The sequence below is a fragment of the Dermacentor silvarum genome, chromosome 10 (genome assembly GCF_013339745.2).
Source record: "Dermacentor silvarum isolate Dsil-2018 chromosome 10, BIME_Dsil_1.4, whole genome shotgun sequence".
In the NCBI taxonomy this organism is placed as follows: Eukaryota; Metazoa; Arthropoda; class Arachnida; order Ixodida; family Ixodidae; genus Dermacentor; species Dermacentor silvarum.
The window spans coordinates 73730597-73748846 of NC_051163.1; the positions used below are offsets into that span (position 1 = coordinate 73730597).

Sequence of the window (18250 nt, forward strand, 5' to 3'; positions counted from 1 at the left end):
GGGTTGTTAACGCTAGTGTTTGCTATCTTTAACAACAAATGTACGTTACAGTTGCATTGCAAGCATGAATACAGTTGTATAAATTTGTTCAGTCTTCGATGACCATGTTGCATTACTTCACTTCTCATAAAACTTGGAAATTGTTTATGTAGCAGCCCAAGATGGCGGCGCTCATGAATCTAATATAAAATCGTCTAATTCTGTTTTGCAACAGCACTGCCAGAACAATCAACAAACGGAAATATATGGGTAATATTAGTCCTTACCATTGCAGTTATGGCACGATTGTCGACGAGAACCGTGCTTTCTTCTTTGCAATGTTCGAAGTCAGGATCATTGACGGCGCACTTCTGCAAAAACCCCGACAAAATTGTGAAACCCGGTAGGCTACGCGCGGCCTTTAATAGTTTAGTTTTGAGAAGCACGTTTAGTATTTAGGATCTAGAGCTACGAAAAAAAAAGAAAACGTACGAAAAAAGCGATGCTTTATTCTAATGTTTCGGTGGGGTCCGGCTTCCACTATCCGCCACGTTGACTCTCATTGGTTGTCGAGAGGTCATGTGTTTTGAAATTTGTGCCGGGAAACAAGTTTTGCGAAATGCAATTTTGCGTTTACATCAGAATGACGAAACGTGACGTGGTGCTGCAAATTTTATCGACTAATACTTTTGGGTGGTCCTTGGCATCTATATTGCGAATTCAGCGCTTTAAAAAGAAAGTAGACGGTAGCGTGCAGACACCCGTGCAATGCATCTGCAATTTCGCGAATATTTGGTGGGCTCCAAGATAGCCGGCATGTCAGCTTGTTGATTGACTGAAGGAATACCCCGTGAAGAGCGTTACAGGCAGGTCAGTTTCGTAAACGTCAATTTGACGTTGCGTGAGATTACGCTGGGTCGCCATTGCAGAGATTTTCCGCCATAATTTGTGGTGCGACGAGCTACTCGAATTAGGGCAATAAGCGGCCATATGCAATCGCGGTCGAGAGGCATGCGTATCGCCGCATTTTCCCTGTGATTTGGGGCCATGAAAATCTTTTGTTCACAACGGGTGCTCATATCATTTGCGTCGCTCTCGGGTGGTATGGCATTTCTGTTTTGAACCATCATTTTTATTAAAACACGTTTATTTGAAATATAATTGGTTGAAACTACCAAACTTCCTGCAACTTTTTGCACTTTTCACTACTGCGTTTGTATTTCGCGTCATCAAAGGGTATTACAACGGCGACTTTTTAACTTATAAAAAGAAATGTACGCAAGGAGGCGCCTTGAAGTTTCCTCTCGCGGTGCTAGTAAGCAGCGAAGTGAACAAGAGATGGCAGTGCCGGCGCGTATATGCTCCCTATGTGAGCAGACGAGACGGTCTTGTGGGGACCACCAGTAGTTTGGGCGCAGGTGCGAGTACAAGCGGGTGCGAGAGAATATCTGGGGGCTTTTGCTCCTTGAATATCTGACTTTGCCTAGGTACTACGGCGGAGAACTTTATGTGGTGACACGCGCTGAGAGCGGCCGCTGTATCAGCTCCACCTTCCCTATCCACATGTGACTGTTGGTTTGCGCTGCCCCTTTTTTATTTCATTCTTTTGGATCTCTTTATTGAGGACAATGTGTGAGAAAGCATGCGCCGAAGGACGGGAAAAGGCAGACCGCAGTCACCTGCTAGACTGTGGCTGCTGTTAAGCGATCGATGTTATTTCTAAATAAACGCATCACTGTTTTGATGATCCAAATATTATCTCACTATCGGGGAGGGAGCAGTCTACCTGACTGCAGCAGTATTTTTTTATTTGGAGTGTTGCTACGCTGCGCTCCGGAACACCCCAACAACCGCAGCTTCGCGACGGCGCCCGGCTCCGTGGCTTCCGCCGCGGCACTGGGGCACGAACGAGAGCAGTATCCGCTGGAGCAGACACAGCCACCTACAGGGTGAGGTTTCGTAAACGTCAATTTGACGTTGCGTGTGATTACGCTGGGTCGCCATTGCATTCCTGGCACTTTACGTGTTGAATCTCCTGAACGGTGCAGTCTGCACTGATAATCAACACATGAGCACGGAGTGCTTTGGAATCTCACAGGTTCAGTGATCCCCTGGCGACTATCGCACGACTTCCTATGTTACCTTTGGAACAAAAAAACGCAACAAACTCACCAGAAACATCCTAGGAGCACAAGAACAAAATTTGTGCACGGCTCCATCAACGCAAACGCCCATGCCGGCTAGCCTAGGGACAAACGAATACAAAACGAGCAAACGAAGTTATCCACCGTAGTACCTAGGCAAAGTCAGATATTCAAGGAGCAAAAGCCCCCAGATTTTCTGTCTCGCACCGCTTGTACTCACGCCTGCGAACAAACTACTGGCTGTCCCTCCAAATACTGTCTCGTCGCGAGAAAAGTTGCGCATAGGTCCGACATCTTCCCCCCGACGCTTCCGTGTTAAGCAGCAAAGCCACTTCTCTTGAATCCAGGATACGGCGCGGCTCAGCCGCCGAGTGTGCTTGCTCCGTCATTCCGCGAAGACCAGGTGGCATGGCGGTCGGCAGCGCAGAGTAAACTCCCTATATAAGAAAAGTACCGCTATTCTTTGATCAACGCCGCTTCTCTCTCTCCTGTGTCTCCGATTGGACGATGATAGCGCGCGCTTTCACTTATTTATATTGTTACAGGACTGCGCGCAATGAAACAAAGATGACGTTTACCATTTGGGTGATGACGATGACGATTGAAAAGATTGTCTTTCGGCCATCTTGGCAGTGCTACAGCCCGCTGTAGATATTTTGTAAATATATTTTCGGTTCTACCGTTTCCCGTTACATTGTGGTGGAGGTGCTGGGTAAATGTCGGGGAGAACACGATCACGTCGTCCAGGTAGCACAGGCAGATAGACCATTTAAAGCTGTGCAACAGCGTGTCCATCATTCGCTATAATGTGGCGAGGGCATTGCACAAGCCAAATGGCATAACTTTGAACTGATAGAGGCCGTCAGCTGTAACAAATGGTGTCTTTTCACGGTCCCTGTCGTCCACGGCGATCTGTCAGTAACCAGAGCGTAGGTCGATGGATGAAAAATTGGCCGCGCCGTGAAGGCAATCCAGAGCGTCATCAATTCGTGGAAGATGATATACATCCTTCTTGGTGATCTTATTGAGATGCCGATAATCAACGCAAAATCGCCAACTGTGGTCTTTCTTTTTAACTAAGACAACAGGGGAAGCCCATGGACTCGCGGACGGCTCAATAATGCCTTTTGACAGCATCTTGTCAACCTCTTGTTGAATAACTTGGCGCTCGGATGGTGACACGCGATAAGGTCGCCAGTGAATCGGAGGCGCATCGCCAGTATGTATGCGATGTTTGACCTAAGGAACGGCCGTCAAAGTCGAATATTTCGGAGCATGTGACGAGCAAATGACGGAGGTTGTCGACTTGGGAGGGCAGAAGTTCCGGGGCAATCATCTTTGTGATAGCGCTCTGTACCGACGGAGAAGTGGGCACGTCGGCGGACAAAATTGCTGACGCAGGATCAGGTGACAGCGATGAAATCTGGCACTCATCTGATGGTGACAGGGTGGCCAAAACTATGCCTTGGGGAAGTTCAAGAGGGGCAGGAAAGTCTGGTTTGTCCAACAGTCACAACAGTGTGGGGAAAGGAAATGTTGTGCGACAAAAGGACACTGGTAGACGGAGTAACCACATAGTCACCATCCGGTACACTGGGGCAAGGTACAGCAACAATACAGGTGAGTGCTTGAAGTGGCAAACGAACAAACTCGGCACAAGAGAGCTGGCTTTCTCTGGACTACGTCAGGAGCGTCTAGTGAAGCGGGAAAGTCAAGTTCAACGATACCGACCGAGCAGTCAATTACAGCGGAGGGGTCAGTCAAGAAATCAAGTCCAAGGATTACGTCATGAGGGCAGTGGCGAAGAACATGAAACAACGTGGACGTTTGGCGGCCAGCGACGCTCACGCGTGCGGTGCACATTCCGAGCACGGCTGGAGTTCCACCATCAGCGACACGCACAACGCGGGATTCTGCAGGTGTGAGCACTTTGTGTAAGCGTTCACGGAGATCAGAGCTCATGATACAAATATGTGCACCGGTGTCGATAAGGGCTGTAACGGGTAGGCCGGGGAGAGCATATGCCGGGTAACGGCATATGCTCTCTATGTGTGTTTCGTCTGATCATCATGACTGCGACAGTGCGCTACCTTTTGTCGCCTTTGCATAAACTCCTCACGCCATGACACCGCCGGCTACTCTCTCTTCTATCTTCTATACGGACGAGAACCAACGCTCCCTTTTGACACTTATTTCGACCCCTGCCACACTGCCTACTGAATACGCGCGCGACGCCATTGCTACAGCAGAAAAGGCAAGTCACATTTCCAGTCTTCGCCTCTCGGCGTCGCAGTCACGGCAGAAGTTGTTGTACGACGCCCACCACCGGGACGCCCGCTTCAGTGCGGGTGATCTTGTCCTTGTCTGGTCCCCGTCTCAGCGCGTTGGCCTTTCCGAAAAACTACTTTGGAGATACTCTGGCCCCTATCGCGTCCTGCGACAATTGACAGATGTCACTTAGGAAATAGCCCCGCTCGATCCTACCACGTCTTCTTCCTCAGACGTCGTGCACGTGGCCCGCCTCAAACCATTCATCGCGCCCACCTCTCTGTCTTAGGCACCGGGTCGGCGCTTTTCTGGCCGGGGGTTAATGTTACGAGACTGCGCTCAATGGGACAAAGATGACGTTGACCATTTGGGTGAAGACGACGACGATTGAAGAGATTGTTTTTCGGCCATCTTGGCAGTGCTACAGCCCGCTGTAGATGTTTTGTAAATATATTTTCAGTTATACCGTTTCCCGTGACAATATATATAAATATATTGCAATGGGGATGGTTTCCTAGCAGCACTCGATCTGGCGTTAGAACAAGTCAAACGGGAGCTATGGCGAAGCGGGCGAGCAAGCGTTGCTTGTCTTCTTCCTTCACCAGCACCATGGCCCAGTCCCTTCAGTACAATCACTCCCCACCAAAAGAGGAGCCATCCTGGCGACCTAGGGGCAGGAGAAGACAGGGGGGTCGTGGCACTGCTTTAGGCGGGAGACGTGGACAATTTCCTGGCCGCGACGACGCTGGTCGGAAGACGCGTCCTTCGGCTCGATGAGGTAGTTGACTGCGGATGTTTGTCGCAGTACCCGATAGGGACCATGGTACTTGGAATGCAGCTTGGAGGAAAGGCCCGGTGGAGTAGACGGCACCCACAACCAGACCAGCGAGCCGGGAGTAAAGGACGTAGCTGTAGTGGACGTGTCGTGGCGATGCTTTTGGCGCCACTGGTCCTGGGATGTTAACGAGCGAGCGAGCTGGCGACATTCTTCCGCGTATGCAGCCGCTCGTGAAACAGTCGACTCCGAAGCATCCGGCCGGTAGGGTAGAATTGTGTCCATTGTGCAGGAAGGTTCGTGTCCGTAAAGAAGAAAGAAAGGTGAAAATCCAGTGGTGCTTTGCGTTGCAGTATTATATACCTACGTTACGAAAGGCAGAATCCGATCCCAATTCGAGTGTCAGAGGAAACATACATGGCCAACATGTCGCCAAGGGTGCGATTAAAACGCTCTGTCATGCCATTAGTTTGGGGATGGTATGCCGTGGTAGTGCGGTGAATGATGCGACACTCCTTTAGCAACGCTGTAATGGCGTCAGAGATGACAACGCGACCGCGGTCGCTCAGTAATTCTCGAGGTGCTCCATGCCGTAATACCAGGTTCTGAAGGATAAAACGAGCAACGTCTTTTGCCGTGGCAGATGACAGGGCTGAAGTTTCAGCGTACCGCGTAAGGTGGTCGATAGCAACAATAACCCAGCGGTTGCCGCTGGGAGTGCTGGGAAGCGGACCGTATAGGTCAACGCCGACGCGGTCGAACGCTCGAGCAGGGCATGGTAAAGGCTGCAAGGGGCCGGAAGCATGTTTAGGAGGCGTCTTGCGACGTTGGCACAGGGGGCATGACCGTACATACTGGCGAACGAAACGATACATACCGCGCCAATAGTATCGAACCTGGAGGCGAGAGTATGTCTTCAATACCCCGGCGTGGCCGCATTGTGGGTCATCGTTGAACGTGGCGCAGATGTCGGAGCGGAGATGTCGGGGAATAACAAGCAACCACTTGCGACCGCTGGAGTTGTAGTTGCGCCGAATAATAAAGTGCGTGGCTTGGCGACGGAGCGTCCGAGAGATCGGCGCTGGCGACCGGCTAGACAGGAAGTCGAGAAGCGAACAGATCCATGGGTCCTTGCGCTGCTCTGATGGCATGTCGGAAATGTTGAGGGCGAAGGCACCGCAGGCGGAAATCGACGAGCAGATAGGATCAGATGACAGGGGTGACCGGGAAAGAGCGTCTGCGTCTGAATGCTTGCGGCCGGAGCGATAAAAAACACGGATGTCGTATTCTTGTAGGCGTAACGCCCAACGAGCGAGCCGACCAGTTGGATCTTTGAGTGAAGACAACCAGCATAGGGCATGATGGTCGGTCACGATGTCAAAAGGGCGCCCATACAAGTAAGGTCGAAATTTTGCGATAGCCCAAATAATGGCCAAACATTCCTTTTCAGTAACGGAGTAGTTCGCCTCAGCTTTGGTAAGGGTGCGGCTGGCATACGCTACGACGTACTCATCGAAGCCATGCTTGCGCTGTGCAAGAACAGCACCTAGCCCGACACCACTAGCGTCCGTGTGAATCTCAGTTGGAGCAGAGGGATCGAAGTGGCGCAGTACTGGCGGTGAAGTGAGAAGGCGGCGCAGTACTTGAAATGCGTCGTCACATGCCGGGGACCAGTCCGGTAGCTCGGAACGGACGATAAGAAGCGCGGTCAAGGGGGCGATTATGGAGGCAAAATTGCGGACGAAGCGGCGGAAATAGGAGCATAAGCCGATGAAGCTGCGAAGCTCTTGCAGGGTAGTTGGTTTGGGGAACGCGGATACAGCACTAAGTTTCGTAGGGTCCGGGAGGATACAGTCTTTTGAGACCACATGACCGAGGATAGTAAGCTTGCGAGCGCCGAAGTGGCATTTCTTCAAATTTAGCTGCAGTCCTGCAGCGAGGAGGCACGCAAGGACTTGCTCGAGGCGGCTGAGGTGTGATGCAAAGTCGGTAGAAAAAACTACAATGTCATCTAAGTAGCAAAGGCACGTGTTCCACTTCAGGCCTCGGAGAATGGTGTCCATCATTCGTTCGAAAGTGGCAGGCGCGTTGCAGAGGCCAAAGGGCATGACGGTGAATTCATATAGGCCATCAGGTGTTACAAAGGCTGTCTTTTGGCGATCGGCCTCTGCCATCGGCACTTGCCAGTACCCGGAGCGCAGATCCAGTGAAGAAAAGAATTCCGCACCCTGTAGGCTGTCCAAGGCATCGTCGATGCGCGGCAGAGGGTAGACATCTTTGCGCGTTATGCGGTTAAGGCGGCGATAGTCGACGCAGAACCTTATGGAGCCGTCTTTCTTTTTAACGAGGACAACCGGAGATGCCCAGGGACTGTTAGAGGGCTGGATGATGCCACGCTGTAGCATGTCGTCAACCTGCTGGTCGATGATCCGGCGTTCAGCGACCGACACACGATACGGACGCTGGCGCAAAGGGGTTTGTTGACCGGTGTCGATATGGTGAACGACTGCTGACGCTCGACCCAAAGACGGTTGGCCAATGTCCAAGGAGGCCCGAAAACGCTGGAGGAGCTGGATAATTTCGTCGTGCTGGACAGGTGTGAGTGCCGAGTCGACGGCATAAACAAAGACGTCCACAGGGGCATCGGTCGCGCCAGGAGGAGTGACGGCGCAAAGCGGAAGTGGTGCCGCATCGTCAAACATGGTGGCTGGGAGGGTGCAGTCGAAATATTCAGAGCTCCCCAAGCACTCGCCGCGGAGTATGGATGAAGGGCACGCGGAGGGATTGCACACGTAAAGGGCAGCAGAACCGCCGCAAAAAGTGACGATAGCAACAGGAAGCAGAAGGTTCCGACGGCTCGCACAAGAGGCTGACGGCGTAAACAAAACAGATGAGTTCGCGACAGAGTCACACGACACAGGGACCAGAGCGGCTGAGAAAGGTGCGATGTCGATGTCCGTGGCAGCAACAACTTTAGTAGAATGGTGGTCGTCAGGCTCAAAGCACGGCACTGATAACGTAAGTTCGGCACGAGCGCAGTCAACAACAGCTTGGTTCAGAGATAGGAAGTTCCATCCAAGAATGACGTCGTGTGAGGAACGGGATAGAACGACAAATTCGACAACATACAAAACGCCTTGAATGACGACCGGAGCTGTGCATGATGCTGAAGGCTGAATGCAATGCGATGTTGCCGTACGCAGCGATAGATGAGCAAGTGGGGTGGTCACTTTGTTCAAATGGCGGCAAAACTTTTGACTAATAACAGAAACGGCGGCTCCGGTGTCAATAAGTGCGTGTACGGTGACGCCATCGACGGACAGTTCAATTTCGTTCGCAGGAGAAAAATGAGGCCTTGAAATGTTCGACGTAAACGCAGTTCTTGCCTCGGGAACTGCGACTGTTAGTTTTCCTCGCGGGCAGGACTGAGTCGACGAACCATGGGGGAAAGGGATCGACGACGTGCGGAGGGCGACCGGCGTGAATCGAAGGGGCGGCGACGAGAAGACGAGTCCGGAGGAAGATTAGACACATCATGACGCGGAAGTCGAGCAGGCATGTAGCCGGAGGCGCTCCCACTGTCAGGGAAACGGTAGTTGCGACGGCGGCAGAATTGTGCTACGTGGCCCGGGAAACCACAGGAATAGCATATTGGCCGGTTATCAGGTGTGCGCCATGGGTTGACGACAGGGGCTCCAGCGGCCGAGTAAGGAACGGGAACCGGGCGTGAAGGTGGTGGCGGCACATGGAAAGTTCCGGTGGTCCGGTAGGCGTCAGGAGCCGGAGGAGCATAAGGCCGGGCGACAACGTTAGCGTACGTCAGTGGTCAACAACGGGCTGCGGATGAGGGGCAGCTGGTAGCGCCTCAGCAACTTGCGTTTGAAGCACCTGACGAAGCGAAGGAGCCAAGGAAGTCACCGGCTCAGAAAGGCTAGTCGCCAGAGACAGTTGCCGCGCGACTTCCTGGCGGATGAACTGCTGTATTTGCGGCATTAAAGCAGAAATGTCGGCAGCGTCGCGGCTAAAATCCAAGGGAGCGAGATCCGCGGTATCCTGCTGAGCAGCACAACGTGTTGTGGCACGCTGCTTGCGCAGCTCGTCGTACTGCTGACAGAGCTGAATTACCTCGGCAACGGTCTGGGGACTCTTGGCGACGAGCATCTGGAAGGCGTGGTCATCGACGCCTTTCATGACGTGCTTGATCTTGTCAGCTTCGTCCATGGATGAGTTGACGGGCCGGCAGAGCGAGAGCACGTCTTCAATGTAGCTGGTAAAGCTCTCGTCAGTGCGTTGAACGCGACCACGCAATCGCTGCTCAGCACGAAGGCGGCGAACGGCGGGACGGCCGAAAACCTCAGTTAAAGTGCTTGCAAAAGCGGACCAGGTGGTAAAACTGGTTTCATGATTTCTGAACCAGAGGTTTGCCACGCCCGTCAAATAAAAGCCTACATTAGTGAGCTTGTCGCTGTCGGCCCACTTATTATATGCGCTTACACGGGCGTATTCGGCGAGCCAGCCCTCGACGTCGAGGTCCTCTGCTCCGCTAAAGATAGCAGGATCGCGCTGCCGGACGACGCCAGGGCAGACAATGGTCGGGGGTACCGGAGCAGCAGCCTGGGACGGTCCGGGATCATTCATCGCAGGAGCTTTTGGTAGCGTCCGACTGCGGAGTTCCAGGATGTGGAAGAGAAACCCAGCACCTCCACCAGATGCAATCGGGATGTTTTCCTAGCAGCACTCGATCTGGCGTTAGAACGGCAGACGCAAGTCAAAAGGGAGCTATGGCGAAGCGGGCGAGCAAGCGTTGCTTGTCTTCTTCCTTCACCAGCACCATGGCCCAGTCCCTTCAGTACAATATACATATATATATATATATATATATATTTATCGCCTCAGATCCACGTTGAAAGTCCTTTGCGTAGCCGCGGTCGCCGGCGGCGGTGGCGGCGGCGCACCCGGCCTGAAAGCTTCAACGTAGACTTTCTAGGTGCGCCACCGTCGACTTTCTTTCGCAAGCAAAATGTAAAGAAAAAAAAGGGCTTTAGGAGAGGGGACGGCGGAGGAAAGAGTAGATGGCGGTACTTTTCTTTTATAGGGACTTTAGCGCACAGAGGCTCGCGACGACGTGGCGCGGCGGGTGGCACTGCAGGTCATCGAAACGATGGTGCATGCGCAGCCATGAAGTTAACTTTCCCTTGAAAGAATGTTTTTGCGCATGTGACCAGATTTGGCTAATAGGGGCGCGAGCGGCGCGTTCTGTCAGATGTGCAAATGTGCTCCCTAAGGAGAGCATATACAGTAAATCTATGTCAACCTATGGTCCCTAGATAAAACAAGATAACGGCATCCTAAGCCGCGTGTCGATGCATGCGTCTGTGGCGTCGAATGCCTTGGCGCGTTGGTTGTCCGGATGCATCCTGGCGTGCTCCGACGGTGTTTCGGCGGCCGCGTCTGGCCCCGGTGTAAAGGGTTTCAGTCCGCGAGCAGGCTACAAATTTGTTCTTCCTACGTTAATTGCCATCAGATGAAAGAATAAAACCGTGTGTTTTCGTGCATTGCGGCTTTGGAGGAATCCCATTCCGGTTCGAGGTTTTCCGTTCCGCGCTTAAACAACTGGGCGCCATCAAAGTGGTGAGTGGAGTGGCATCGGGCCGTACCAAAGCAGTCTTGTTTGGATGCTCAAGCTGCGTACCTCAGAAGCGAAAAATCAGTTCGTGAGCTGCGGAGGAATTAGGATAAAGGGGCAATACATTGCTGTTATCGACCCTGTGAAGCAGGATCTTGCAGCAAAAGTGTACTGGGTCGGTTTTTGAAGTGCCGAAGGGGACTGTGCGAAAAGAGCTTAGTGAGTGACGACGTGAAGGACGTCAAGCTAGCGAAGTGGAGCGTGCCAGAATTTGAACAGGCCGATTCGACAACGCGCGTCGCTGGTGTGACGCTGCGTGATGGCATCATCCCGGATGAGTTGCCGGATGTGTTCCAAAGAGCCGCAGTTTTGGTAGGGGTGCTAAGCAGAGCACTTTTCTGCGTTGTCAAATGAAGGAAAACATTCGCAGCGGCTGCTAAACGCACGCTGCACTAAATGTCGTGCTTTCGGTCACGAACGGCAAGATTGCGTGCGCACTTATGCCACGGTGATTGGCGCTACTTCAAAGCGTCATGAAATATTTGTCGTAATGGATGAAGTAGGAGCAGGAGATGCTGCGTCACCTTCCTACAAAGAAAATGTCGAAGAAAACCAGGACGGCAACGCAATGCCAACGCTAGCCGCGTCGCAGCAAGTAGAAATATATGCCTTGAAATGGTGGTTTACAAATTGTAGGCCATAGCATCCTCGGAAGAGTCGACGACTACACGTCGGGTTTCGCGGGGAGAGGCCGCCGGGAGTGCAGCCGTCTTGGCGTAGCGCGTGAAGTGGTCGACACCTTCAATTATTCATCGGTTACCCGAGGACCTGCAGGGTAGTGGTCAGTATATTGCCACGGGTCTTCAAAAGGGGCTGACGACGTTTATTGGAAGCGGCTGGGGCTCTGGCGAAAACGGCAGCGAGAGGCAGCTATCGAGCGGGGCGGTTAGCACGCGCACTTCTTTCTTCTTGCGCCTCTGCGCTTGCCCTAAGCCCACTACTACAGGTGACATTTCCCCCCTTCCTCGGAAAGAGCATCGGCTCGATGCTCAAGAAGTGGTGTGGGAAAGGAAAACAAACAAAAAAAAAAAAACACACGCTCAATGAAGATGCTCGCGCACAGAACACAGCGAGAGCTACAGCAGCGTAGCTAGAAACAATTCTCTACCTCTCTAGAAACGAAGAGGTAAGTGCATTAGGTGCAAATGGGCGCGTAAAAATCACTAACGCGCAACGTAAGGCTTCATGCGTACGACGTGAACTACGTCAGAACTAGGTGGTTGTCGGCGCCGTGTTTGCGCCGCACTGTCAGGAACGACTTCATAGTTCACGTCACTAATGCGGCGCAGCACTTTGTACGGGCCAAAATACCGGCTGAGCAACTTTTCACAAAGGCCACGGCGGCGAACAGGGGTCCACACCAACACTTGGTCGCCGGGACTGTAGCGCACTTGCCGGTGACGGATGTTATAGCGCCGTGCATCTGCGTGTTGCTGCTCACCGATGTGCAGCCGCGCGAGCTGGCGAGCCTCCTCAGCGCGCTGAGCAAATTCTTCGGCGTCAGTAGTTAGGTTCTCGGCGTCGTGGCACGGAAGCATAGCGTCCAGCATCGTCTGTACTTCGCGGCCGTAGACAAGGCGAAATGGTGTGAAGCGCGTTGTTTCTTGTACGGCGGTATTATACGCGAAGGTCACATAAGGCAGGATACGATCCCATGTTTTGTGCTGGACGTCGATGTACATAGAGATCATGTCTGTGATGGTCTCGTTTAATCGCTCCGTAAGGCCGTTGGACTGCGGATGGTAAGCGGTCGTCTTTCGATGCCTGGTGTTGCTTAGTTGAAAAATTTCGTCCGTGAGCTGTGCCGTGAACGCCGTTCCTCTATCTGTGATAACAGTGGCTGGGGCACCATGGCGCAATACAATGTGACTCATGAAGAACTGCGCTACCTCAGAAGCCGTGGCTCGTGGGAGCGCCTCTGTCTCGGCATAGCGGGTTAAATAGTCAGTGGCGACAATCACCCACTTGTTGCCGTCGGTTGACAGAGGAAAAGGCCCAAGAATGTCCAAGCCGACTTGGTCGAATGGCTTATGAGGTGGTTCAATGGGTTGCAATAACCCGGCGGGCTTCAGGGGTGGTGACTTTCGTCGCTGACATTCACGGCAGCCTTTCACATACTGCTTGACGCTTGCTGAAAGTCCGGGCCAGTAATACATCTCGCGCACTCTAGCAAGCGTTCGTGAGGAGCCGAGGTGGCCAGATGTAGGCTCGTCGTGGCAAGCGAAAAGAATATCGTCCCGCAAGTCTTTGGGAACTACTAGGAGGTAGGCTCGATCATTCGGGCGGGTGTTCTTCTTGTACAGCACATTGTCTCGTAGACAGAAGGACGTCAAGACGCGACGTATATCTATAGATGGCGTGGTATGGTTGTATCACGGCCCTCTAAGTGGTCGATGAGAGGTCGAATTTCAGCGTCGTCACGCTGCGATTTGACCAAGTCCGACGTAGTAAGGGCGCCCAGGAAGCCGTCGTCGTCCTCTGACTGTCGACTGAAAGATTCGGCGGGAGCACGCGACAACGTGTCGGCGTCTTCGTGCTTGCGGCCAGACTTATAAACTATGGTGACGTCGAACTCCTGTAGCCGCAAGCTCCACCGTGCCAGTCGTCCTGAAGGATCGCGTATGTTCGCCAACCAACATAGAGCATGGTGGTCTGTCACCACTTTGAAGGGACGGCCGTAGAGATAAGGGCGAAACTTCGTGATCGCCCAGACGACCGCGAGACACTTTTTCTGTAGTAGTGTAGTTCGCCTCGGCACGGGACAGCGAGCGGCTAGCATAGGCTATTACTCGTTCAATGCCGTCTTGACGTTGGACGAGTACTGCGCCAAGGCCGATGTTGCTGGCGTCAGTATGCACCTCGGTGTCAGCCTCTTCGTCGAAATGTGCCAGGACGGGTGCTGACTGCATGCGTTGGCGTAGTTCAGCGAAGGCCGCTTGTTGCTCATTCGTCCAGGCAAATGGCGTGTCATCCCTGGTAAGGCGAGTCAGGGGTTCCGCAATCTTCGAGAAGTTGTCGATGAAGCGGCGATAATACGCGCACAAGCCCAGGAAGCGTCGGACGGCCTTCTTGTCGGCAGGAAGAGGAAAAGCTGCTACAGCGGCAAGCTTGTCGGGATCGGGTCGAACTCCTTTGGCGCTGATGACGTGTCCGAGAAACTTGAGCTCTTCATAACCGAAGTGGCACTTCTCTGGTTTAAGCGTGAGGTCAGCCGATCGGAGCGCTTCTAGCACATGCCGCAGGCGATGAAGATGTTGCTCAAATGTTTCAGAAAAGACAACTACGTCGTCAAGATACACAAGGCAAGTCTGCCACTTCAATCCAGCGAGGACAGTATCCATCATGCGCTGGAAAGTTGCTGGGGCTGAACACAAACCGAAAGGGAGCACTCGAAATTCGTAAAGGCCGTCGGGAGTCACAAAGGCAGTTTTCTCGCGGTCTCGTTCATCTACCTCGATCTGCCAGTATCCACTTTTCAAATCGAGTGACGAAAAGTACTGGGCACGCCGCAGTCTATCTAACGAGTCGTCGATACGTGGCAGTGGGTACACGTCCTTTTTAGTTACGTTGTTGAGCATCCGGTAGTCGACGCAAAAGCGTAGCGTTCCGTCTTTCTTTTTGACAAGAACGACCGGAGACGACCATGAGCTGTTGGAAGGTTCGATCACGCCATCTTCAAGCATCTCTTGTACTTGCGTACGAATCGCCGCGCGTTCCTTTGCGGACACGCGGTAAGGCTGCTGGTGTATCGGGCGTGCGTCGTCGCATGTGATGATCCGGTGCCTTGTAACCGAAGTCTGGTGTACCTTAGACGAGCTTGCGAAGCATGCCCTGAATTCAAGCAAGAGCTCGTGCAGTGCTGCCTGTTTGTCGTTAGATAACTCGGGATTAATGTCGACGGTGCCCAGTGACTTGTCAGCCAGCCTCACTGGTTCAGGGGCAAAACATTCAGCTACGTGTTCCACTTCTTCGGCAAACGCTATCGAAGTACCGCGGAAGAGGTGTCGATGCTCATTACTAAAGTTGGTGACTAGCAACTTAGATCGGCCATCACGAAGCTGTAGCACACTCCTGGCCGCACAAACACCTTGTGTCAGTAGATGCGCTAAGTTACTTTCTGCGACCACTCCACCTTCGCGCATTCCACCGCACATCACTTCGACTAGAACACTGGCTCGTGGAGGAAGCGTAACACTTTCGGCGGAAACACGTAGCGCGTCATCACGTCGATTGTCGTCGTTTGCGTCGATTGCTTGGTCGGCTGAGAAGGTGACTACACCGCCCCGTAAGTCAATAACAGCGCCGTATTCCTGCAGGAAGTCAACTCCGAGAATGACGTCGCGGGAGCATTCGCGTAGGACAAGGCAACTCGCCACGAATGTCGATCCTCGAATCCGAACTCTTGTCGTGCAGGTTCCCAGTGGAGTAACGACGTGACCGCCAGCCGTACGAATCTGCGAGCCATGCCAAGGTGTAATTACTTTCTTCAGAAACGTCGCCATCTTCCCGCTTAATATAGAATAGTCCGCTCCGGTGTCCACTAAAGCGCTAACCGCGTAACCGTCGATCACCACCGGTATGTCGAGCGAAAGCCGGTCATTCCGTTCAGTTGATGGCGTACCGGTACCCTTGTTTACTCGCGTCGATCGGAGGTCTTCAGCGCGTCGACTGCCAGCGGCCTCGCCCCCAAAGGTCGCTGTAGTTAGTTTTCCCGGCGGGGACTTGGCGACCGTCCGCTCGAATACCGCTGGGGCGATGGTGAAAATCGCCTTGGCGACGGCGAGCGTGACTGCCGCCCGGTAGGCGGTGGCATGCGTTGCTGAGCCAGATAATCCTCAATGTCCCGAGGTCGTTGGCCCAGTCGGGGTGGCGGCGAGTAGGCAGAAAAGCCCCGCAACCCGAGGCGTCGGTATGGGCACTGGCGGTACAAATGATCTGCCTCACCACAGTGGAAACACAGAGGACGGCGATCCGGAGTGCGCCAAACCTCTGACTTCCGAGGGGGCATGCGTCGATCATCGGCGTAATGCACTGGTCGCTCTTGCGGAAGCACAACCGGAGAAGCGGCATGGGGAAACGGTGGAGGCGTGCGTCGTTCCTCGATGTATGGCACCGGTTGGGCTGGTGGGAGTGCAACCGGATGAGCGGCTTGAACAAACAGCGGCGGAGACGAAGCAGGCTGTCGCAAGACTTCTGCGTAGGTCGCACGGTGGTGTACAGAAGGTGCAGGCGCGATGTTAGAAAAAGGAACGGTGGACCGGAGCGCTTGGTGCACTTCATCTCTTATTACACTCGCAATGGAGCTCACCGTGGCTTGTGGGGTGCCGTAAACCTTCAGTATCTCTTCGCGCACAACTCTGCGGATGAGGTCTCGAAGGTTGTCATTGTGGCTTCCGATGGCCGTGGACATGTCCATAGTCGCGTTCACTTGCCGCTCGTAAAAGTTAGAGCGCTGCTGAAGCGTCTTCTCCATACTGACCGCCTCGGATAGAAATTCGGCGACAGTCTGCGGAGGATTGCGCACCAGACCAGCGAAGAGCTGCTCCTTCACCCCTCGCATCAGGTGACGCAACTTCTTGTCCTCGGTCATTCCAGGGTCTGCTCGTCTGAAGAGGCGCGTCATATCTTCAACGAACGCGGTAACGCTTTCGTTGGGAAGCTGGACGCGGACCTGAATTGCCCGTTCGGCTCGTTCGCGGCGATCAGGACTGGCGTAAGTGTCCAGTAGATGACGGCGGAACTCGCGCCACGACGTCAGTTGCTCCTCACGGTTTTGAAGCCATGTACGCGCGCCGTCCTCGAGGCAAAAGTAGACATTCCTACGTTTAGTCGCGTCGTCCCATTCGTTGTATTCGGCGACGCGCTCGAAGTCGGTCATCCAGTCTTCGACGTCTTCGAAGATGTCGCCATGGAACGACTTCGGCGCCAGCGGGTTCTGAAGAGTATACCGGTTCGTCATTGCACGTTCCATACCGGTTGAGGTAGTCTGAAGCACTACGGTGTCTTCAGGGGGCAGTCCCCGGATCCTGCGGCTGGTCCGATGGACGGGAGTATCGACTAACACAGGGCTGGTGCTTCTGCTCCCAGGAGGAGTCTGTGGCATGAGTGATAAATACCCCGCACCTCCACCACTTTGCCACGGGTCTTCAAAAGGGGCTGACGACGTTTATTGGAAGCGGCTGGGGCTCTGGCGAAAACGGCAGCGAGAGGCAGCTATCGAGCGGGGCGGTTAGCACGCGCACTTCTTTCTTCTTGCGCCTCTGCGCTTGCCCTATGCCCACTACTACAGGTGACAATATGTCTATGCCGACGTGATCAAAGCGTCGATCCGGACAGGCCATCGGCTGTAACTCGCCAGGAGGCACGCAGGAACCTCTGGCATGCCGTGCAAGCGCGTACGTGCTGGCGCATGAAGTGATACATGCCGTGCCAATAGAAACGCTGCCTCAGCCTAGAAGTTTTCAGAATGCCGGCGTGACCATTATGAGGAGCAGCATGAAAATAAAGCGCATATGTCAGAACGCATGTGCCATGGTATCACAAGCAGCAATTTGCGACCATGAAGCAAATAATTTCTGCGGTAAAGGACGTTGCCGTGTACCAATGAGCGGCTTGGCGATGAGTGTTCGAAAAGAGGGTGTGACGGATAGATTGTGGAGGAAATTCAGCATAGTTTAAAGCAGGGGATCCTTACGCTGCTCGTCTGGTATATCCGCGGCGTAGATGGGTGACATGGATGCGAAGGGCGTTGACATTGAAACCGCATCGGAAAGTATCGGCGATCGGGAAAGCACATCGGCGTCAGAGCGCGTCCTGCCCGATCGGTAGACAACGCAGATGTCATATCTTATAAGCGAAGTGACCAGCGGCCGAGGCGACCTGACGGATCGCTTGACCCAAAGAGGACAGCTAGCAAAGGGCGTGGTGGTCGGTAACAATGTCAAAAAGGCGACCATATAGGCATAGACAAAATAGGACATCGACGCTTATGGCTACTTGTACGACGTACAAGTATCCCTCATTCCGTTGCGCTAGGACTGCACCAAGTCCGATGCCGCTGGCATCCGTGTGTACCTCTGGTAGGCCCTGTGGGATCTATTTCGAAGAATGGGTGGCGAAGTAAGTAGGCGACGTAGTTACTTTAAGGCTTTCTCGCACGAAGTTGACCACGCGCAGATGCCGTTGCTAGCGGTAAGAAAATTGGTCAGTGGTACGATGATATTTGCGAAATTGCACACAAAACGCCGAAAATAAGAGCATAGCCCAATAAAGCTGCGGGCATCGGAAACAGTGCAACCGCGCGAAGCTTGGCTGGGTAAGTAAGCACACCATCCTCCGATCCAACTTTTCCCAATATTGTGAACTTGCAGGCAGCAAAACAGCACTCTTCGATGTTGA

The 18250-nt window shown here is 53.4% G+C and overlaps 2 protein-coding genes across 2 annotated transcripts in view; one reads left to right on the forward strand and one right to left on the reverse strand.

Annotated features, from left to right (window-relative positions):
* Positions 1 to 18250, forward strand: part of LOC125940785 (uncharacterized) — an 847616-nt gene that overhangs the window by 613308 nt on the left and 216058 nt on the right. The window lies entirely within an intron of this gene.
* Positions 1 to 18250, reverse strand: part of LOC125940784 (uncharacterized) — a 71711-nt gene that overhangs the window by 11959 nt on the left and 41502 nt on the right. Inside the window, exon 4 of the mRNA XM_049657352.1 lies at positions 267 to 350. Within this exon, the coding sequence (XP_049513309.1) occupies positions 267 to 350 (84 nt within the window). The remainder of the gene's footprint in view (positions 1 to 266; positions 351 to 18250) is intronic.